Source organism: Gigantopelta aegis, chromosome 8 (assembly GCF_016097555.1).
Source record: "Gigantopelta aegis isolate Gae_Host chromosome 8, Gae_host_genome, whole genome shotgun sequence".
NCBI classification, from domain to species: Eukaryota; Metazoa; Mollusca; class Gastropoda; order Neomphalida; family Peltospiridae; genus Gigantopelta; species Gigantopelta aegis.
In genome coordinates, this window is record NC_054706.1 from 27931318 (window position 1) to 27956402 (window position 25085).

The window sequence follows — 25085 nt, forward strand, 5'->3', positions numbered from 1 at the left end:
ACGACCCCATTCCTCCTGGAGCATCTGCTGCAGCTCATCCAGAGTCTGAGGTTGCAGTGGTCGTTCGGAGATGGCACGCTGAAGCATGTCCCAAACATTCTCTATCGGATTTAAGTCTGGAGAACGTGCAGGCCAATCAATACGATCAATTGATTCCGTATCCAGGTACTCATTAACTATACGAGCACGATGTGGACGTGCATTATCGTCCATAAGAAGAAAGCCAGGACCAACTGCACCACCAAATGGGCGAACAATCGGGTGGAGGATTTCATCTCTATATCTCTGAGCACTGAGAGTCCCATTTTGTATCACGTAGAGGTCAGTGCATCCCATCATGTTAATGCCGCCCCATACCATGACAGATCTGTCATGTTCCACTACAAGATGTGGTAAAAATCTCTCACCAAGCCGTCTATCAGTGTAATCCAGACAAAAACGAGATTCACCGGTAAACAGCACAGGGGCCCAATTGTGACGAGTCCATCTAACATGAACCCTTGCCCAGTTCAAACGCTGCTCAACATGATGCCATGTGAGTGGAACTCTAATAGCTTGTTGTCCAGAATGCAGACTTGCTTCATGAAGCCGACTACGGATAGTTTGTCTGGAAACACGAAGTCCAAATACATTTTGGAGGTGGTTTTGCAAATGAGTTGCATTCAAAGTGGGTCGACGACGCGCTTCTATGACAACATGGCGATCATCGCGGGGCGTCACTCTTGATCGACCTCCATCATGCCGTCGGTTTACTCTGCCAGTCATTAGGTACCGATTCCATAATGTGGATATTGCGCTTTGTGGAAACGATACTACCGCACGCAGCGCCACTATATTTGGCGGCGGTAGACTCTTTAACTAGTAGAACGATAGTGGCGTGACGTCACTAAGGATAGGTTTAGCACTGAAACATACACAGTGACGTAACAAAATACCGTCCGTCTATATAGGTTTTAGCCATAGTCTGCTTTTATTTGTCAAGACATATTTTTCATATATCATTTTTGTTTTGGCAAAAAGAGATGATGCTCTTTGAAATTAAATAAAATTCTATAACAAAAAATTGTATGATTTAAGGAGACTGGCAATCACAGGACTGTCATTTTGGCTTCGTATTCAATAAAATAAGAGGCGGAACGTAGCCCATTGGTACAGCGTTCGCTCGATGCGCGGTCGGTGTGGGATCGATCACAGTCGGTGGACCCATTGGGCTATTTCTCGTTCCAGCCAGTGCACCACGACTAGAATATCAAAGGTCGTGGTATACATGTACTACTCTGTCTGTGGGATGGTGCATATAAAAGATCCCTTGCTGCTAATCAGAAAGAGTAGCCCATGAAGTGGTGACAGCGGGTTTCCTCTCTCAATAGCTGTGTGATCCTTAACCATATGTCTGACGCCATATAACCGTAAATAAAATGTGTTGAGTGCGTCGTTAAATAAAACATGTTTTTCTTTCTTTCAATAAAATATCACATATCTTAGTGTATTTTGTTTGACTAGTTCGTCACGTTTGACAGACAGGTCATTTAATGACATTAGTATTAATTTATACCCTCCCCTATCCTTCACCCCGAACCCAGCCTTACCCACACTAGTATAAATTTATGGAACATAATGTTATTTGTACTGTTTGTGTTTTTAAGAACATCGTTGATCACTCCAATGAAGCAGATTTTAAAACAGAAGTGCTCAAACAATTTATGGTGGACTTTTTATGAATGTTTATTTTTCAAGCTCGGGCTGTGAAAAAGTTTCACCGGTGACAGAACATTTGTATTATCTCATATTGATTTACTCACTCAGCATTACTATCGGTGCAAAAATTATAAAGATTTCACGACCTTTAGATCATGTGTACAATAGTCGGTAAATGTTTCAAAAAGTCACTTTTCCCCTTAGTTCCAATGTATTTAAAACTCCGTTTTAGCTGTGAAAATATGTACCTGTGTCTGCTGGATGTCATTTTAAGCAACACAACTAATGTTCTCTTTGTTGCATTACAGAAAAGTTACAAATTAAATATAGTTAATGGATATAAAACATGATTAATTCGACTACACACGCAGAAAAGGAAACGTCATAGTGATTCATTCATATACCTATTCACTTTATTTCCCGTGGATCAAAAGTTTGTTCTGTGACCTATGATTTTTATTTTTGACATTCCAGTAATATAAGGATATCTTTATAATATGTGAAATTTTCAAGAAGGTGTAATGACTTTTTAATGTTGACCGAATAGTATCATGTCCCCTTAAGGAGAGCTGCCACATGGGTTTGAGTTGCCCCATTTCCAACACACCAGCTCAGGTCATCGTTTAAACGTCGTCTTTTATTGGTGGGGGGAGGGGGGCGTAGCTTAGTGGTAAAACGCCCGCCTGATGCGCAGTCGGTTTGGGATCGACCACAGTCGGTGGGCCCATTGGGCTATTTCTTGTTCCAGCCAGTGCACCACGACTGGTATATCAAAGGCCGTGGTATGTACTACCCTGTCTGTGGGATGGTGCATATAAAATATCCCTTGCTGTTAATCGAAAAGAGTATCTGTATCATATCTGTGTGGTCCTTAACTGGCTGGACTGAGAAATAGCTCAATGAGCCCACCGACAGGGATCGACTGCATGTCAAGTACAACGGAATAATTCAGAACAAGCTGTTGTAGTGCACGCCTGCTTTGGCGCAAGTTCTGACGTGTGCCAATTCCTTCTATCATGACAGGAGGTAAGTTAGGAGGGAAATCGGTCCCGGTGGTGTACTAGTTAATCCATCGGAGTTAAGACAGGTAGATACTGGATTCGACTCCCGGTACCGGCTCCAATCCAGAGCTAGTTTAACGACCCGCTGGATCTATATCTTCCACACTTGGTGTATTGCATCTCAACCCATAATTGATTTTACTTCACAGAATACCGGTGCAGCTCAGTTTTTCGTGGACTATGATCGTAGTCAAGGCAACTACATTGTCGATGCCGACGGCAACGTTTTATTGGATCTTTATACACAAATTGCTTCTCTACCTCTAGGTAAGATTGTATTTTTTGGCATTAATTTATGAAATTAAAATGTGTTGAGTGCGTCGTTAAATAAAACGTGTCCTAACATTTCCTTGTCCATTTATGGGGCACTGGTTGGGACGAGAAAAAAAACCCCAATCAGCTGAATGGATCCACTGAGGTGGTTCGATCCTGCGACGCAAGCACCTCAAGCGGGCATTCAACCAACTGAGCTAAATCCCGCCTCTCAAATTTAACGACAACACTAATCCAAAACATCCAATCGTATGCGACATTAGAAGTCTTCTAAAACATTAAAATTGTATTAATTGTCAAGTACACGTACTGTAGATAACAGTTTGTTTTTGGGGAACCGTTCAACGTAACGCTCGAGAATGGAAGGGTGTTGTGTTGCAGATGTTGTGTGTGTGTGTGGGGGGGGGGGGGGGGGGGGGGGGTGTTGCAGTAAAAATCGTTTGATTTCGATTATCCAAACCAATTCTAAAATAACTTACAAAACTAAATTCCGTAATGTGACACTCGTAGGCTAGTGTTACATTTTGTATATTGATGTATGTTTCAGAGACATTTCGGCAACTGGGATGGCGGGGAGTGGGGGTGGGCGAGTTACTGTTTGTATTTCACTAGGTGAAGGGAGATATTAATGACTGCCCACTTTAGTTGGAGGGCCAATAATCCCCTGTCCCCAGCTTCCGACGTCTGTAACTAAATTAATCATGCATTTTTTGGTATTATTTAATAGCTAACATTTTTATTCTGATTATAGGATGATAACAACTCTATTTGTTTTACTGTAGGTTACAATCACCCAAGTCTGGCCAAGGCTATGTCACGACCAGAAAATCTGGTAAGTGTACCTTGACCTGACTACATTTTATAATTGCATATATACGCAGGCATGTAGAAACGATATCTGGAGAAGGGAGGGGAGGGGAGGGAGGAGGCACAATGTAGTGGATGGTGTACAGTCTATAGTGGTAGACTGTTATCTTTATATAGAGCAGGACCAACAAAAAATAACAAAACATCCGTACATTTTCGTCTTTGATTGGGGAGGCACGTGCCTTCCCATCCACCTTTCCTTAGGGACTGATGCGTCGGAAAATGCCAGCAACTGGATGGGTCAAGGGGGTATTATCTTCATTGGAGGGGGTTGGGGGGGGGGGGCAGTGTCCACATCTAAGGATTGGTACTATAGTATGTTATTAAAAGAAAGCATCTTTGTTGGTTAAATTGTGGCTGTTATAAAGTCTAACAACTTGTTTTGTGCAAATAGAAATATTTTAATGAGTTTGTTTTGTTCCCCTTTTGTTTAGTCTGCATTCATCAACCGCCCTGCCTTGAGTGTGTTCCCACCAAAAGACTGGCCGCAGAAGCTACAGACGGCATTACTTGCTGTAAGTTACATTGACGGCTTTCCTCAGTATTCAAATGATAGAAAAGCTGATTTTAAAATATTCCATGTTTTATATATTAATTCCAAAATTACAAGAATAAAAACCTAACAAAACAAAACTTTTAATTAACATTCCATCCCAAAATGTATACGTGTCTCTAATTCATCCTACCTGAATGGATTAACGTATTATAAGTTTTTCATATATATTTTTTTTAATAATCAGTAAGTTGGAGGCGTTTTTTGGCTACTCCATGTAATCTGCAATTTCATTCGACCAATCAAAACCGTTCTGGCATACATCTGACAATGCTTAACAAGCTGTATAATATATAGATATTCATTACATGGCTATTATGTGGCGTAGCGTGTCATAAATAGTCTTTTTAAAATATTGTTTATAATTATTAAATTCTGTACTATACAAATCCCATGGTCGCAACTAACCTAAAATCAATAGAAGACTGGTGGAATCCCAGCCCGCGAAAAAACAAAACAACAACAACAACAACCGAAAAACAACAAACAACAAAACAAACACGAAAAACAAACAAACAAAATAACCCAACCCCAAATAAACCCCCAAAACAACAAAACCAACAAAAATAACAAAACCAATCATACAAACAAACAAAAACAACAAACAAATAAACAAACAAAACAAAACAACAATAAAGAATCCAAGTGCAGTAACACGATAGTGGATCTTTTTCAGCTTGACACAAAATGTCAAAATGGCACTTACAATTATTGAACAAAAAACAAAAGGGACGGAAAATCGTCTTTTTTACATAGTTGTTGCTAAGTACAATCCTGAATTCAGGTTTAGATTTAATTTAGGTTTGTGATAAAGATGTATACACTATTTACTAAAAAAGAACATGTTGTTTTTTAAACATCTGCAAGTTAGATTTTCATTTTACAGGTGTCACCGCCGGGACTTAACCAAGTGCAGACGATGTCTTGTGGCGCATGCTCAATTGAACATGCGCAGAAAGCATGTTTCATTACCTACAATGTAAGCTAATTGATACTTAATCATAACACAATATGTTCGTACCAAAATTGTATTACTAGGTTCTTTCTGACAGATACATAATGTATTTGAGATATATTACTAGTTATATATAACACTATGGGGATTAATTTATTGTTGATGTTTTTCAAGAGACTGTCAGTTTTGATAATAAATTATTTGTAGGCCTAGGCTACACCAGGTCTGAGGCCCATTTCACTAAACATTATAAGTTTACGTCTGCTACTAGCAGTTATACCGGTCGTGCGTTTGTATGTGTTTGGCATCTTGTAATACATACTGACTGTGTTACAGACTGATATATATCTTGTAATACACACTGACTGTGTTACAGAGTGATATATATGATATCTTGTAATACATACTGACTGTGTTGCAGAGTGATATATATCTCGTAATACACACTGACTGTTACAGAGTGATATATATCTTGTAATACATACTGACTGTGTTACATAATGATATATATCTTGTAATACACGCTAACTGTTACAGAGTGATATATATATATATATATATATATATATCTTGTAATACACACTGACTGTTACAGAGTGATATATATATATCTTGTAATACACGCTGACTGTTACAGAGTGATATATATCTTGTAATACATACTGACTGTTACAGAGTGATATATATATCTTGTAATACACGCTGACTGTTACAGAGTGATATATATATCTTGTAATACATACTGACTGTTACAGAGTGATATATATCTTGTAATACACACTGACTGTTACAGAGTGATATATATATCTTGTAACACACGCTGACTGTTACAGAGTGATATATATATATCTTGTAATACACGCTGACTGTTACAGAGTGATATATATATCTTGTAATACATACTGACTGTGTTACATAGTGATATATATCTTGTAATACATACTGACTGTTACAGAGTGATATATATATCTTGTAATACACGCTGACTGTTACAGAGTGATATATATCTTGTAATACACGCTGACTGTTACAGAGTGATATATATCTTGTAATACACGCTGACTGTTACAGAGTGATATATATCTTGTAATATATACTGACTGTGTTACATAGTGATATATATCTTGTAATACATACTGACTGTTACAGACTGATATATATCTTGTAATACATACTGACTGTGTTACATAGTGATATATATGATATCTTGTAATACATACTGACTGTGTTACATAGTGATATATATGATATCTTGTAATATATACTGACTGTGTTACATAGTGATATATATCTTGTAATACATACTGACTGTTACAGACTGATATATATCTTGTAATACATACTGACTGTGTTACATAGTGATATATATCTTGTAATACATACTGACTGTGTTACAGAGTGATATATATATCTTGTAATGCATACTGACTGTTACAGAGTGATATATATATCTTGTAATACATACTGACTATTACAGACTGATATATATCTTGTAATACATACTGACTGTGTTACATAGTGATATATATCTTGTAATACACACTTACTGTTACAGACTGATATATATATCTTGTAAGACATACTGACTGTGTTACAGAGTGATATATATATCTTGTAATACATACTGACTGTTACAGAGTGATATATATATATCTTGTAATACATACTGACTGTTACAGAGTGATATATATCTTGTAATACATACTGACTGTTACAGAGTGATATATATCTTGTAATACATACTGACTGTTACAGAGTGATATATATCTTGTAATACACGCTGACTGTTACAGAGTGATATATATATCTTGTAATACATACTGACTGTTACAGAGTGATATATATCTTGTAATACACGCTGACTGTTACAGAGTGATATATATCTTGTAATACATACTGACTGTTACAGAGCCGATTGCGCGGTGGCAAATCAATTACAGAAGAAGAGTTGCAGACTGCTCTGATGAACAAGGAACCTGGATGTCCACCACAGACTGTAATGTCATTCAAGAATGCATTCCATGGCAGAACCATGGGTTAGTAGCTTCTCAAAAAAACCCACAAAAAAACCACCATTGTGTTTAACAAAATTGAGGCTCCTTGGAAAATTTATTTGAATTTTGAGGGTTTTTTTCTTTTTCTTCTGTTTTGTTTTGGGGTTTTTTTTTGAGGTGGGTGATTTTTTTTTATTTGCCAAATTAAACTTTAATTTACAGTTGTCAATTTGGCAAGTGACTGCTTAAACTCCCCCTAAAAACCCCCAACAAAACAACAACAAAAAAAACACCCAAAAAACCCACAACCATACATATGTTGTTGAATTAGGGGTGGGTGGAGCCAAAACATGTTCGATCCATGTTTCCGTACTGAAGGATTTTTCCAATTTTAGAAAATGGTTGGAATTTTTGCTTGAATGTTCCCTGAGTAGATTGTGTCTTTATTGATTTGAGAGGCAGTATTTCAGAGACAATTTGTTATTGATAGCTTAGGCCTAAAAGAAAATAATAGTTTTTCCAGGAATCCTACCCTATCTAGAAAACAACCTGACCTTATTTTTTTAATGTTTCTTCTTCCTCTTTTTTCTTCTTTTTTTACTGATATGTACATGAAAAGAAATATACATATTTTATCGGACTATTGTAAAATTAATTAATTTAAAAATCAATAATATATAATTTATAAAATAAGCTGACCTACCCTATGTTCCTGGAAATACACACTTTGTTTTAGGCATTACCAATAACTAATTAATACATAGCTTCCATTAATTTTAATTAGGTGCCCTAGCACTGACTCACACAAAACCAATTCACAAGCTTGATCTTCCCCAGCCAGACTGGCCCATAGCAGATTTCCCTCAGCTCAAGTATCCGCTGGATGAGTTCACCCGTGAAAATAGAGAGGAAGAAGATCGATGTCTGGCTCAGGTATGTAATATTCCAGACCGTCCATGAAGACAAATGTAGTTTTCTATAATGTGACCCACCATTTTACATTATTTAACATTTATTTCTCATTTACTAACATAAATGTAAAAGTAAATTTTGTTTTATTTAACGACGCCACTAGAGCACATTGATTTTTTATCTTATCATCGGCTATTGGACGTCAAACATATGGTAATTTTTAGAGAAAACCCGCTGTCGCCACATAGGCTACTCTTTTATGACAGGCAGCAAGGAATCTTTTATTTGTGCTTCCCACAGGCAGGATAGCACAAACCATGGCCTTTGTTGAACCAGTTATGGATCACTGGTCGGTGCAAGTGGTTTACACCTACCCATTGAGCCTTGCGGAGCATTCACTCAAGGTTTGGAGTTGATATCTGGATTAAAAATCCTATGCCTCGACTGGGATCCGAACACAGTACCCACCAGCCTGTAGACCGATGGTCTAACCACGACGCCACCGAGGCCGGTAAACATAAATGTATTCATTCACATATGCATTAGCTTGCATTTTTGTTTGCACTGAAATGTTATTAACCATTTCTTAATTCTTTTATTTCATCAATTCTTCATTCATTCCATTGTGATCCCTTTTTAACACAATAATATGATTAATTAATTATTTTAAATGTATTAAATGTCTACTTCTAAAATGGTGGGTCATGTTAGTGTTGCAGCTCCAAATAGTTTTAATAGCTTATTTGTTTGATAGTTTTTGCCATAATTTTTGTGCATGCAAAATTCACGATTATAAAAAGCTGTTGAATTATTAGGTTATGTTAAAAAGACTGTATTCTTTGTTTCAGATATTAAATATTGTATGTTAAGGTGGGTACTTTTTAATCAACAAAATCATAAAATAAAATGGTAAATATACATGTACATGGTTGCAAGCCATAGAAATGAATTTATTTAAATTTGGAGTGCTTTGTAATAGTAATTCAGCTTTCCCTGGAAGGATTTAAACCATACTACAGTGAAACCTTTCAAAATTGGACCCTCTGTAAACCGGAATTCCCTCAAAACCGGACATTTTCACGGTCCTTTTTTTTAAAAATCATTAAAGAACTTAACCTCTCTAAACCAGATACCTCTTAAAACCGGACATTTTACTTGGTTCCTAGGGTGTTCGGTTTAAAGGGGTTTCACTGTAGTAGACATTCTGGCAGAATGGGAAAGTACACAGCAATGTTTCTATAAAATGTTCCTATCTGCTCTGGTGGAACAGCCCCATTCAAATCATTGCCCCACATCTACTACATAAAAAGATGTGGTATGTACTATCCTGGTTATATGGACAGAGCATATAAACAATAACACTATTACCTCATTCAAAATTATATTTCTGCATAATTTTAGAGTCCAGGAGAATTTCCGATAAAGCCACAGAATATGAATTAAAGTCACAGACTATTGTTTCAATCCTTGGAAATAAACACTTAAGTTTGGTGAATCTACAAACCTGTAATACATCTGGATAAAATTGCAATCAAGTGAAACAAGAGTCTGTGACATAGAAACAGGGAAATACCCTCTACAAATAGACTAGAGCTCATCTCTGTTACACCGACCTCAGTGGCATCATGGTTAGACCATCGGTCTACAGGCTGATAGGTACTGGGTTCAGATCCCAGTCGAGGCATGGGATTTTTAATCCAGATACCAACTCCAAACCCTGAGTGAGTGCTCCGCAAGGCTCAGTGGGTAGGTGTAAACCACTTGCACCGACCAGTGATCCTAACTGGTTCAACAAAGGCCATGGTTTGTGCTATCCTGCCTGTGGGAAGCGCAAATAAAAGATCCCTTGCTGCTTATCGGAAAGAATAGTCCATGTAGTGGCGACAGCGGGGTTTCTTTCAAAATCTGTGTGGTCCTTAACCATATGTCTGACGCCATATAACCGTAAATAAAATGTGTTGAGTGCGTCGTTAAATAAAACATTTCTTTCTTGCATCTCTGTTACAGTTACTTCTCAGAGGTATGTGTATTAAAAAAAATATTTTAAAATGCATTTCGTGGCATTACAAAGACCAAGATGGCCATAAACAATTCAGATGTATAGAAACTGATATTCTAAACAATACAATATAAGTAATGTCTGATTTCAGTTATAAAACCCCCAACTGTAATAGTAAAATAGTGTTTAAAACCTAGGGTCTGTAATTTAACAAATTACTGAACTCATAACTTGTACCAATACATCATTACATATTTGCAAGAGATAAACACACAGCCAAGTCTGATACTGCCTGATCATTTGAAGTGGCACTTTGTTTTGACAGGTGAAAGATTTGATAGAGAAATACCAAAAACAAGGAAAACCTCCGGTGGCTATAGCCGTGGAGCCAGTTCAGAGTGAAGGGGGAGATAACCATGCCTCTGCATATTTCTTCCAAGAACTGCAAAACATCACCAATGAGGTACACCATTGTGGATTACCAATTGTTTGTAGTATGGATCTGTTGCATAGAAATTTAGTATCTATCTAGTATAATGATAACTTAAATTTAAAAAACAAAATTTCATGTCTGAGATTGCATTGGCTGTACAAATAGTTGATTTGACAGATCTGCAGTAAATGTAGAAAAATATTTGATGATATTTTTTTTGGTTAAAAGTAGGTGACTATGCTAGATACTTTGTTCATAGTCCAAAATTCAGGTAAACCCAGTTATCACTGGAGCATGTGACTTTAAAAGTCAAATATTGAGGTTAAATTCCTCTTTTCATCAGTAATCATCTTTGAACCATATTGGGATCGATCCCCGTCAGTGGGCCCATTGGGCTATTTTTCATTCCAGCCAGTGCACCACGACTTGTATATCACTACCCTGTCTGTGGGATGGTGCATATAAAAGATCCCTTGCTGCTAATCAAAAAGAGTAGCCCATGAAGTGGTGACAGTGGGTTTTCTCTCTCAATATCTGTGTGGTCCGTAACCATATGTCTGAGACCATATAACCGTAAATAAAATGTGTTGAGTGCGTCGTTAATTAAAATATTTCCTTCCTTCTTTTGAACCATATGTACTGAAAAAAATAGGAAGAGTTTAACACCATTTTTACAATGGAGTAGCCAGGATTTTAATATTGGGGGGCACCCACTTTGGAGGGGGAAATCACACTGTTTATGAGTTGTGTTAGGGAGGGAGGGGGAAACGAGGTGTAATTGTAGGTGGCCAATGTTTCCATGACCTGTGGCTGTGTCAGTGCATTTGTGATGAGCCACAACTGGTCAAATACCGTGGTATGTGCTGTCCTTTCTGTGGAAAAGTGCATATAAAGGATCCATTGCTGCTAATGGAAAAATGTAGCAGGTTTCCTCTGATGGCTATGAGAAATAATTACCATATCTTTGACATCCAGTAGCCGATCATTAATTAATCAATGTGCTCTAGTAGTGTCGTTAAACAAAACAAACTTTATTGTCATACGTTTAGTGAGTTATGATGCATGTATATTTCTAAATTATCAAAAACTGTGGTTACGTAGAAATTATGCTGAATGCATGTATGAATGTGATGTATTTCAGCATGTATATTTTTAAATGATCAAAAACTGTGGTTATGTAGAAATTATTCTGAATGCATGCATGAATGTGATAAATTTCAGCATGTATATTTTTAAATTATCAAAAACTGTGGTTACATAGAAATTATGCTGAATGCATGTATGTGATGTATTTCAGCATGTATATTTTTAAATTATCAAAAACTGTGGTTACATAGAAATTATTCTGAATGCATGCATGAATGTGATGTATTTCAGCATGTATATTTTTAAATTATCAAAAACTGTGGTTACGTAGAAATTATTCTGAATGCATGCATGAATGTGATGTATTTCAGCATGTATATTTCTAAATTATCAAAAATTGGTTACATAGAAATTATGCTGAATGCATGTATGTATGTGATGTATTTCAGCATGTATATTTTTAAATTATCAAAAACTGTGGTTACGTAGAAATTATGCTGAATGCATGTATGTGATGTATTTCAGCATGTATATTTTTAAATCATCAAAAACTGTGGTTACATAGAAATTATGCTGAATGCATGTATGTATGTGATGTATTTCAGCATGTATATTTTTAAATTATCAAAAACTGGTTTCGTAGAAATTATGCTGAATGTATGTATGTGATGTATTTCAGAATGTATATTTTTAAATTATCAAAAACTGGTTACATAGAAATTATGCTGAATGCATGTAGCCTATGTATGTGATGTATTTCAGAACAGCATGGGTCTGCTGATTGACGAGGTTCAGACGGGGTGCGGCATCTCGGGGAGGATGTGGGCTCACGAACACTGGAACCTGCGAGAACCCCCCGATATCGTGACCTTCGCCAAGAAGATGATGACTGGAGGATTCTACTGTAGTGATAAATTCAGACCCAAAGAAGTAAAATAACTTTTTATTTCATTTAATTCCTCAATTACTTATACCTACCACAGTATAATGGAACAAGCAGTCTAAGAGTAGTGTCCAACAAATGTTTTCATTTCATTTCAACTTATTTTCGTGCTTATATCAAATTAAGGTTCAAGCATGCTGTCCTGGGCACATAACTCAGCTATCTGGGCTGTCTGTCCAGGACAGTGGGTTAGTTGTTAATTGTTAGAGGTTAGTGAGAGAGAAGAGGGAGTAGTGGTCTTACACCTACCCACTGAGTCATTAAAACTCGCTCTGGGTGGAAGCCGGTACCTGGCTGCGAACCCTGTACCTACCAGCCTTATGTTCAATGGCTTAACCACAACACCACCGAGACCGGTCCAACAAATGTTTTAATCTCCTAAATTCAAGGGCCATAACTGGTAAAAATGAGAAAGCCACATGAAAGTCAAACTTGTCTGCTAACTCTACCATGTGTATTGTAAAGCTTGTACAGACAAAATTTCAGCTCAATATTTTGAGGCATTGCAAAACCAAAAAAAGCCTGGAAAACTATATGTGGGATAGATGAACAGACAGATGGAGAAAGAGTCTATAGTCCCCTTCTGATGGACCAGCACAGGACTAATAAATCGTCGCGTGAGAGCTAAAAGGTCGTAAGTGGCAGATACGACCCAAAACGTCTTTTTTGCATATTCGGAATCGCCATCCCCGATTACATATTGTCACAAAAAATCGTTGCTGTGTCCCCAATTGCATCGTTTATACAGAAGGATTTAAATGGTCGTAAGTGAATCACAGATACCAATTTGCACGAAAATAGACGTAACTGACACATATGACTTTCTTCCGATTTGCTTGCTGTCCATTATGTGAACACCATTTTTAAATACAGTTCGTTATATAATTATGTCTGACAGGTCGTATGTGCCAAATACAACACATATGTATTCTTTGGTATCGGTCTGTGATAGAAATTACAAATGTGAAGTACAATAGAGCATACATTATGTCAATATTTTTATGTGCTTGAATCCAAAAATTAATATGACTTGTCGTTGTGAGAGCCCGGTCTATTTAAGAAAAACATTTGGTACTGCATGCACCGAACCATTTGGCAACAGACAAGAATGGTGTCTGTATATATAAATAGGAATTGCATAAACATTAATGTTTGTATGGTTTGCTATTTTATGTACACCATAATTATAATAATAAACATGTTTTGGTGAATTTTCTTAAAAAACAAATATCTATTTTGAAATGTTTTTAATTGAAGCAAAGTTTCCAACATGTAATTTGTATCTGTATATACAATTTTAATTCATAATAATGTTGTATGTGGCATATACGACCAAAGTGCAAGCATAATCACACTGATTTTGGATGTACATGTATTTAATTATATGTTACGGTGATCAAGTTCCGCCTTTCAGCTGCCTTTGAAGATCTAATATAGGCATTATGGATTAACAATATTGCACATACAAACGTCATTGTAAGTTATCCATGACAAAGTCCAGTAACAAAAGACAGTGTAATCAGACTTAAGGTTAAAAGGCGAATAAAGTGAATGTGGCGTCAACATAAACGATAGCAAGATCTATGAACTTTGATTAACTTTACAGTTAACAAATATTTGCAACAGAATATCTCTGTCCTGAGTCAGACCCCCGATTCTATCGGAGGCCGGACTCTGGATATGCGTGTTCGAAACACTAGTGGTATATGGACTATGGACAAGTTAAACCAGTTACTAAGCTAAGCTAGCAACAGAATGTTGAACGTGAACATGACACAACACACACACCAAAACATTAGCACAACTTAGCACGCACAACAGAAGCTGAACATGACAAAGCACACACACCAAAACATTAGCACAACATAGCACGCACAACAGAAGCTGAACATGACACAACACACACACCAAAACATTAGCACAACTTAGCACGCACAACAGAAGCTGAACATGACACAACACACACACCAAAACATTAGCACAACTTAGCACGCACAACAGAAGCTGAACATGACATAGCACACACAACATAAGCTGAACATGACATAGCACACACAACAGGATATGAACATAACATAGCTCACACAACAGGACCTGAACATGATATATAGCATACACAACAGAACTTGGAACATTAATGATAACAAGACCTGAACATAACACAGCAAAAAGCTGAACATGAGAAAATAAACACCATAGAAACTGAACGTGACATAGCACTTGCGACAGTTTATTTGTTTGTTTTGTTTAACAACACCACTAGAGCACATTGATTATTTAATCATCGGCTATTGGATGTCAAACATTTGGTAATTATGACTCATAGTCATCAGAGGAAACCCGCTACATTTTTCCTAATGCAGCAAGGATCTTTTATATGTACTTTCCCACAGACATACCACATGACAGCACATACCACAGCCTTTACCCAGTCACTTGCGACAGAATCTGAACATGACATAGCACTCACAACAGAACCTGAGCATAATAGAGAACTCACAACAAAACCTGAACATGACGTAGCACACATAACAGAACCTGAACATGACGTGACACACATAACAGAACCTGAACGTGACATAGTACACACAACAGAACCCGAAGAAGAACATGACAGAACACACATACAACATACCATGATCATGACATAGCACACACAAGAGAACTTGAACATGACATATCACTCTCAACAGACGCAGAAAATAATTTTGCACACACAACAGAAACCGGAGGATTGATCACTTAACACTCAACAAAACACGGAGAGAACACTGCACATAACATAGTCTGGAGATATCACTGAACACACATCACACATAACCTGGAGAGGTCTCTGAACACAGTAGAACCTGAAGAGATCACTGAACACACAACAGAACCTGGAAAGATACTGAACTCCCAACAGAACCTGGATAGATCACCGAATACACAATAGAACCTGGAGACATCACTGAACACACAACAGAATCTGGAGAGATCTCTGAACACACATCATAACCTGGACAGATCACTGAATACACAATAGAACCTGGAGAGATCACTGGACACACAATAGAACCTGGAGAGTTCACTGGACACACAATAGAACCTGGAGAGATCACTGAACATAATAGAACTTGGAGAGATCACCGGACACACAACGGAACCTGGATAGATCACTGAACACACAATATAACCTGGAGAGATCAATCACTGGACACACAACAGAACCCGGAGAGACCACCAAATACACAATAAAACCAGGAGTGTGCACTGAACACACAACAGAACCTGGAAAGATCACTGGACACACAACATAACCTGGGGAGATCACTTAACACACAATAGAACCTGAAGAGATCACTGGGCACACAACAGAATCTGGAGAGATCACTGAACACACATTATAACCTGGAGAGATTACTGGACACACAACAGAACCCGGAGAGATCACCAAATACACAATAAAACCAGTAGTGTGCACTGAATACACAACAGAACCCGGAGAGTACACCCAACGCACAGCAGAAGCTGTAGGGTTTACTGTTCAATCAATGTAACCTGGAGAGAATCCTGCATGCTAAACAGGTGGACATGGTATAGTGTTCACTACTTCTGGATTTGATATTCAGTACACACCCATCATTGGAAATGTAAACCCTATATCCTTTGAATGAGCTTCACTTGAACCCGGTGTATCCCAAACCAATAAGCTGCTAAAAATAGTTTCTTCATTAAAGGATACCAGTTTCAGTTTGCTTAACTATTCTGGTTTGTCTATTGCACTAGCTGATAAACCAGGTATTCTTGAAACCAGTGAAGTACACCCTGGGGCAGCAGAACCAGGAACTATCTGCAAAAGGACTCCCATGGCGCAAAGAACACAGAAAGAACACTGCACACAACATGACATCAGCTTTTCTGATGACTCTGCTTTTTTTTATGGACAAGTTGTCTGATTCTGATGCACCATCATCAAACAACATGGAGCACTACCACCACAGTGTTTCTGCCAGATATAACTTTTTGGGTATGGCTGTATGGAATTGAATGCAACCACTGCCAACAGAGATATGGGGGGGTCCTTCCTGAGAAAGAAAATGAGTTAAGTTTAGGGCTAGGATTAAGAAAATCATACAGTAATGATAAGAGTAATTAATTTTGTCAAAAAGTTAACTTAAAAAATAAATTCTGCAGAAATATTTAGGTATGGTACCATACCAATTTTACCCTCTGGCACAAACCCTGCACCAGATAAGGTCACACAAAATCAGGGGTCGGTTAAAGAAAACAAGGATTTCACGAGTCAGAGTAGTTTTTTTTCACATTATTATTTTGTTCAATTGATGATTTTATTTATCGTTTTATTATTAACAAAAGTAAAATAACTGTTTTCACTTAATATTTTGTTTACCGGCCTCGGTGGCGTCATGGCAGGCCATCGGTTTACAGGCTGGTAGGTACTGGGTTCGGATCCCAGTCGAGGCATGGGATTTTTAATCCAGAGACCGACTCCAAACACTGAGTGAGTGCTCCGCAAGGCTCAATGGGTAGGTGTAAACCACTTGCACTGACCAGTGATCCATAACTGGTTCAACAAAGGCCATGGTTTGTGCTATCCTGCCTGTGGGAAGCGTAAATAAAAGATCCCTTGCTGCTAATCGGAAGAGTAGCCCATGTAGTGGCGACAGCGAGTTTCCTCTCAAAATCTGTGTGGTCCTTAACCATATGTCTGACGCCATATAACCATTAATAAAATGTGTTGAGTGCGTCGTTAAATAAAACATTTCTTTCTTTCTTTAATATTTTGTTTAAGCGGTGATTTTATTAATACGTACTTCTATTTGTATTCCTTTTTGATTGTTTGCTTCTAAATATTTTCTATTTACAAGCTTTCTCCTTTTAAAAAATAAATATGTGATTTGCAAAACTGAAATGTTTTAGAAGTGATGGTTCTTTCAGAATAAATATTTAAATTTACTTGATATACTGTTGGTCGTAAATGACGCATTTAATTTAATCATGAATAATTGTTGTAACTACAACTATTTAAGCAAATAATTAAAACACCTAATATGCTATAAATACCGCAAATATACAAAGAAATCGTAAATATGTTCAGCTTTCATTGTCATTAAAACAAATTCGACATCTTAACTACTGATCAAGAAAAACAGTTTTCTTTCATTATCTCGGCTTTTAAAAAAATAATTTTTATGCACTTACATCCTTCTGGCTCTCACGCGACGAAATGTAAAAGCTTAAATCAGGGGTCTAGCTTGGGATTTTCAGGTGGTACACAGACTTTTCGGCGATGGAATAAAACACTATTGGCATAGAGCATACACACATTTACATCATATATTGTAATAAAAAAATGTATTTGTAATCTCAGGTGGTATGCAGCTGCGTACCTGCATATATGGAAAAAAAAGAAAAAGTTTTATTTAACGATGCACTCAACACATTTTATTTACGGTTATATGGCGTCAGACATATGGTTAAGGACCACACAGATTTTTAGAGGAAACCCGCTGTCGCCGCTACATGGGCTACTCTTTCCGATTAGCAGCAAGGGATCTTTTATTTGCACTTCCCACAGGCAGGATAGCACAAACCATGGCCTTTGTTGAACCAGTTATGGATCACTGGTCGGTGCAAGTGGTTTACACCTACTCATTGAGCCTTGTGGAGCACTCACTCAGGGTTTGGAGTCGGTATCTGGAATAAAAATCTCACGCCTCGACTGGGATCCGAACCCAGTACCTATTAGCCTGTAGACCGATGGCCTAACCACGATGCCACCGAGGCCGGTTTACATATATGGAAGCTAGGCCTCTGCTTAAATAATAGTTTAAGTATTCAGTTTGGAAGTGGTATAAAATACATGCTGAAGGCAGGGTTATGAGATACATGGTGCAGAACAGGGATGGCTAATTTGGGTAAGTGTGTCTGCTACTTAATATGGGGGTTTAAATGGTTTACCATGATTTTAATCAGACCTTCTAGAGTGCCTATACAAAAGTGAGAAGTCATCACTTTGGTATACAGTGGTGTTTGGCAGCATGATTAACAGCAAGAGGGTTGGTCAGAACGTTAAAAGTTACTGCAGTGAAAAGTAGAACCTCTGTAAAGCGGAATTCTCTCAAAACCTGACGTAGAGCTCCCGCCTGATGCGACAGTCAGTGTGGGATCGATCCCCATCAGTGGACCCATTGGGCTATTTCTCATTCCAGCCAGTGCACCACGACTGGTGTATCAAAGGCTGTGGTATGTGCTATCCCTTGCTACTAATGGAAAAATGTAGCTGGTTTCCTCTCTAAGACTACATGTATATGTTGCAATTACCGAATGTTTGACATCCAATAGCCAATGATTAATTAATCAATGTGCTCTAGTGGTGTTGTTAAACAAAACAAACTTAAGCTAAGATTATATGTTGCAATTACCAAATGTTTGACATCCAATTAATCAATGTGCTCTAGTGGTGTTGTTAAACAAAACAAACTTCTTTTTTTTAAACTTGGACCCTGATCACTGAGGTTAGTATCATATTCTCCTCACATTTTTTCTCTTGTACCTGCAGGCATATAGAATTTTCAACACATGGGTGGGCGACCCGTCAAAGGTGGTGCTACTGCAGGAAGTGGTCAACACAATCAAGCAGCAGGGTCTTCTGGGAAATGCTGAACAAGTTGGAAACTATGTAACGAAGGGACTGGAGGATGTACAGGTATATACAATGATAGATTCTTGGGAATGGGCACAACTGGTTGTTTCCATTGGTGTTTCCAGGATTTTATGTTTGTGTGTGTGTGGGGTGTGTGTGTGTGTGTGTGTGTGTGTGTGTGTGTGTGTGTGCACCCACACTGTCTTATTAGTCATGTTAAGGGGTGACAGAAATATATTTATTACCCCAACAGGCACTCATAATGGGGAAAATAAAAATAAGAAATTATCATACATTGGTTTAACGTACACTACTATTGGACAATTTGATGCCAAAAAACCAATCGCCTTGTCGGTACTAAATATGATTTCATCACAATTTGGCAAAGCACACACAATGACGTCACGTAGTTTAAAGCGTTTGCATTTTGTCTTTATGGTTTCAGTGTCAAAATGGTAGTTTAATGCAATTCATTATAGGGTTTTTTTTTACAGAATATATAGAACTTTGGGTTTTGAAAATTATCTGTGAACCGTGAATAAAATACAAAGTTAAAGCAATACCCAGAACAGTAAAGTAGTTTACGTCGTTTCTATATACATGGATGTGTAACCAATGTAAGCTATATAGAAAATAAAGGCTTTTAAAAAAAACATCCAAATAGCTGGGGTAATAAATAGAATAACAAACTCGGTACCAGTTATTATCAAATTTATATCCCTCGTGAAATAATTTTCACTTGTCAGGACATAAATTTTATAATAACTGGTAACTCATTTATTATACTCTATTTATTACCCATATTATGTGCAGTGAGATGTGGGTGAATATATTTTCTATTGTTCTCTAGGGAAAGATAGACGCCATCTTTCCCCGCTGATGTCATGACGTTAGTTTGGTGACGTCATCGGTTTGCTTTTCTTTCGTGGCGTGATCAGTTTCCTCAGACTTTCATGTCTTGTATATTATATAGGTTGTGTCATGTAAGAAGTTTAAAGTTTAAGTTTCTAAACTATTTACACTATGGTAATAAATACAATAACCCACTCGATACTTGGAATTACAGATTATCTGTCCCTTGTGAAATTAATGTTGTCAGTCACAAACTAAAGCTCGTGACAGACAACATTAATTTCACTTGGGACAGATAATCCGTAATTCCTCGTAATTCGTAAGTTATTTTCTATATAATGTGGTGGGTGAAAAAAAGAAAGAAAGAGAGGTGTGATTGGGGGCCAGTGTACCATCTTCACCCAACCCCCTTTAAATTGTGGAATATATATATATATATATATAAATTGTACTTCCCAGACACTCGAGAACGAAAATGTACCTTTTTTTAGTCCTACTGTATATAAATAAAGATATAAAAATCTGGCTTGTGCCCCCATTAGAGACTATGCTATGTGTGTGTGTAGGGGTGGAGAATGGGTAGAAGGGGAAACAATATTTGACACTTTTAAAGGGACTATTCTGAGTTTACAGCCATTGTAAGATGTTTCCAGTTAACGAGTAAAATCACATACCAAATATAGTTTCTTGTTTGGAATAGCAATGTTTGTACATGTATATTTAATGTGTTTCTTGACATCCAAACTGGAATTTTCCCCGCAATAATTTCAAACAATATATATTTTAGGAAATAAAACAAAGATTGACCTAGTACAAAGACTAGGATGATCAGAAACACATTTAATATACAGCTACCGTACTGATATTTTATGTAGAAAAATTTATTTAATATGCAGTTTTGGTCATCTCTGTTAGTCGGCAACATCTTAATAAACTCAGGACTTTCCCTTTAATATTTTACATTCTAAACATACTTTTAGTTTCTTCCATTTATTAACTATTATTTGTGAATCTCAAATTATGTAGGTGGTTTTGTTTTGTTTTGTCACAATTTTGTACCTTTTTCTTCTTTTGGGGGTCTTCTTTAGAAAATGTACCCTGGACTGCTGAAAAATGCCAGAGGTTTAGGAACCTTGATTGCCATTGATTTCAAAGATCCAGCTTCAAGAGACCAGGCTTTGCAGAGGCTGAGGAAAAAAGGTATTGATTGTGTCAAAATATTCAGGGCTTGAAATATTTCTTTGAAAACCAGCCACCTGATGACGTAACATAAATGTTATTTTTAGTGCATTTAAGACCTACATCTAAAATAAACTCATGAAAATCACCTTTTATATATTTCATCATATGTGTCGTTAAAGAAATATTGGTCTCCTTTCCATTTCAAGACAGTGCTTGATTGGCTAGAAATTAAAAATGAATACAGTAAAACCCCTCTAAACTGGACACCCATGGGACCAAGTAAAGAGGCCAGTTAAAAGAGTTATCTGATTTATAGAGGATATGTTCTGTATTAAACTTTAACGAGAGTACTGATGAGGTACATGATATGCCTGTCAAAAGTAGGTCACTGTGACCTAGTAATGGTGCACATGTTGTACTTGAATGCAAGGTTTGATGATCCTATATAAATTGATAAGAAAGATATGCTCCGGAAACGAAAAGTTTATGGACAGATGAACATATAGTGTAGTGACAGACAATGTTATACCATAACACAACCCATCCAAGACGGGCACATACATGTAGAGAGGGACTGAAAAACGTCCATTTTTATTTTTTTAGGGAATTCTGGTTTTGCAGGGGTTTCACTATATGTGGAAGTGGAATTAATTAAAGGTGAACAAATTTTCTATTCTGTTCCAGGTATTAATGTGGGCAGTTCTGGAATTCAGACAATAAGACTGCGACCAACGCTAGTTTTTGAGAAGAAACATGCTCACATATTCTTGGAGATCTTTGAAAGTGTTGTCAAAGACATGCAGAAGTAGTAGTTCAAAAGACTGAACTTGTTAAATAAGTTCTTTTTTTAATGTTATTTTTCCAATATTAAGCAGAGCTATACCAAAGTATGGGAAATGTGCTTATGCACTAGGGCCTACCCTGATGAAAACCTCAAAGTCCCATTTGTTTTTGTTATGTTTTTTGAAAGCATTACATGTTTTCTTTAGAAATCCCAGTTAAAAACAAAACCAAAACATATGCATGCTTGCAGGCATGGACACCTAGATTGTGTAGAAATCTTGATTAAGGGTCTATAAGTCATTGTTTTATTGTTATTTTTCCAATATTAACCAGAGCTATACCAAAGTATGGGAAATGTGCTTATGCACTACCCTGATGAAACCCCCAAAAGTCCCATTTGTTTTTGTTATGTTTTTTGAAAGCAAAACAAGTTTCTTTAGAAATCCCAGTTAAAAACCAAACCAAAACACATGCATGCATGCAGATATGGACATCTAGATTGTGTAGAAATCCAGATTAAGGGTCTATAATCCAATAATAATTAATTTTTTTAATTTATAAAGTTGACAGGTTTTTATGACCAAGTGACCAGAATCACATAAGTTCAATAAAACTGTGTACCATATGATTAATAAAGTCAACGTTTGAAAAACAAAATGCTGTGGTGTTTTTATATTGACTCATAAAACTTGCCCCACTCTTTCAGCCATAATTTCTAGTTATTTCTTTCTTCCTTCTACCACAAATAAACATAGCTTAAAAAATAAAATGCACAGTGGACAGAGAATGGTTCAGAATATTAAAGATGTTTTCAGAAGCCACAATACATGTTATATAATAATATATAATACAATATATAATAATGTTGGATCTGTTTTGTAAGAGTAACATGAACGTTTAGTTTTTCCACCACATTATTTCCAGAAATATATTTTTTACCAGACCTGTGGATACTTTGCGGGTGGGGGTTAATTTCTTGTCCTACTCTATATAGATGTACACATCTGGATTGTCCCCCTTCCCCCCTCACTGCAGATATCATTCCTACAGGCCTGATTACCGTAATTTCTGTCATCTTCTTATAGTATATGTATATAAATTTATTAAATTTTGAGAGAGGCCTTAACATACTGGAAGGTATCAATTAGCCTGTTGGCCAATCCCAAACTATATAATAAATAAATACTACCGACTGGTTTGTGGAAACAAATATTATTTGAACTAATTATATCCATAAAATCTCAGCTTAAGATTTTGGTTGGACTTTAATAGCATAATAATACATTGTGAAGGCCGATTTTATCAGTGACTGGAAAAGGCAATCCTTGACACAGTGGAAGATTGTAGCCAATGGTTGGTTGTTGTGTTCAAACTAGTTCAGTGTTGGGGAGTTGAGTGCACATATGGTGAGGTCAGGTGAATATATGAGAAAAAAAAAACATGATCTTGAAGATCAGAATTACACACAGGCCCAAATGATTTGTTGCCATGATGACATCAAGTGATGGAGTAGTACATATATGTCCATGTAAGCCAGTGGTAGGACTGGGATTTAGCTGTGTCAGTGCTTGTCCGAGGTTAAACGTAAAGTTTGTTTAACACCACCACTAGAGCACATTGATTTATTAATCATCCGCTATTGGATGTCAAAATTTGGTAAACCCACTCAATTTTTCCATTAGTAGCAAGGGATCTTTTATATGCACCATCCCACAGACAGTATTCCACATACCATGGCCTTTTTGATATACCAGTCATGATGCACTGGCTGGAACGATAAATAGCCTAATGGGCCCACCGACAGGGATCGATCCCAAACCGACCATGCATCAAATGATTGCTTTACCACTGGGCTACATCTCGCCGGAGGTCTGATGGACAACAGTATTATCGGTATGCTGATAGATTACGATTCAAAGGATAAATAATATGCAATGATACGCTCTACATGTATCGATACACTGTGATTTCAAGTTCATTGTCAGTCGGATTCAACTGGTTTTCTTAACTGTTCAAACATTAATGACCCAACGTTATTAATAAGCTTTAGTACACTAAAACTTGTATCAAGGAAGGAAATGTTTTATTTAACGATGCACTCAACACATATTATTTACGGTTATATGGTGTCGGACATTTGGTTAAAGACCACAGATATTGAGGAAGGAAACCCACTGTCGCCACTTCATGGCCTACTCTTCAATTAGCAGCAAGGGATCTTTTATATGCACCATCCCATAGACAGGATAGCACATACCACGGCCTTTGATGTACCAGTCATGGTGCACTGGCTGGAGCGAGAAATAGCCCAATGGGCCCATTAACGGGGATCAATCCCAAACTAACAGCACATCAAGCGAGCGCTTTACCACTGGGCTACACCCTGCCCCTAAAACTTGTATCATGTATTTTCTTTATTTTGTTACATGATTACAGTAACTTAAAATGAGTTGAAGCAGACCTCACCATGAAAAAATTGAAGGGAGTGATTAATTGCTACCCTAACAGATTATGGGGAGCTATTTAACATATTACCATTACTGATACCATATAAATTCACATGCTAAGGGGAGATAAACAAAAATAAGTCTCTTGGAAGTAATGTGTAGTGAGAGTGATATCTCCCTTAAACAGCGAGGTCTGTTGATGGTGTTGTGAATAATACAATACAGGAAAGACATAGCGATACTAAAATTCTCATAATGCCCATCCCCAGATCGTAGGATCAATCACCATTGATGGCACCCGTCATCTTAAGTGTACAAGACGGTGTGTGTGTGTGTGTGTGTGCAATGTTTAAGTAAAACATCAAATTCAGGCAAAAAAACCCACATATTTGAGCAAA

General features: G+C 37.1%; 1 protein-coding gene across 1 annotated transcript in view; it reads left to right on the forward strand.

Moving 5' to 3' along the window:
- The window catches only part of LOC121378729 (4-aminobutyrate aminotransferase, mitochondrial-like), a 32118-nt gene extending 9221 nt beyond the window's left edge, over positions 1 to 22897 (forward strand). Inside the window, exons 3-13 of the mRNA XM_041507015.1 lie at positions 2909 to 3026; positions 3815 to 3864; positions 4334 to 4414; positions 5339 to 5431; positions 7317 to 7443; positions 8186 to 8334; positions 10638 to 10775; positions 12594 to 12761; positions 19340 to 19486; positions 21364 to 21475; positions 22142 to 22897. Of these exons, the coding sequence (XP_041362949.1) occupies positions 2909 to 3026; positions 3815 to 3864; positions 4334 to 4414; positions 5339 to 5431; positions 7317 to 7443; positions 8186 to 8334; positions 10638 to 10775; positions 12594 to 12761; positions 19340 to 19486; positions 21364 to 21475; positions 22142 to 22266 (1308 nt within the window). The 3' untranslated portion in view covers positions 22267 to 22897. The remainder of the gene's footprint in view (positions 1 to 2908; positions 3027 to 3814; positions 3865 to 4333; positions 4415 to 5338; positions 5432 to 7316; positions 7444 to 8185; positions 8335 to 10637; positions 10776 to 12593; positions 12762 to 19339; positions 19487 to 21363; positions 21476 to 22141) is intronic.
- The last annotated feature ends 2188 nt before the right edge of the window (positions 22898 to 25085 follow it).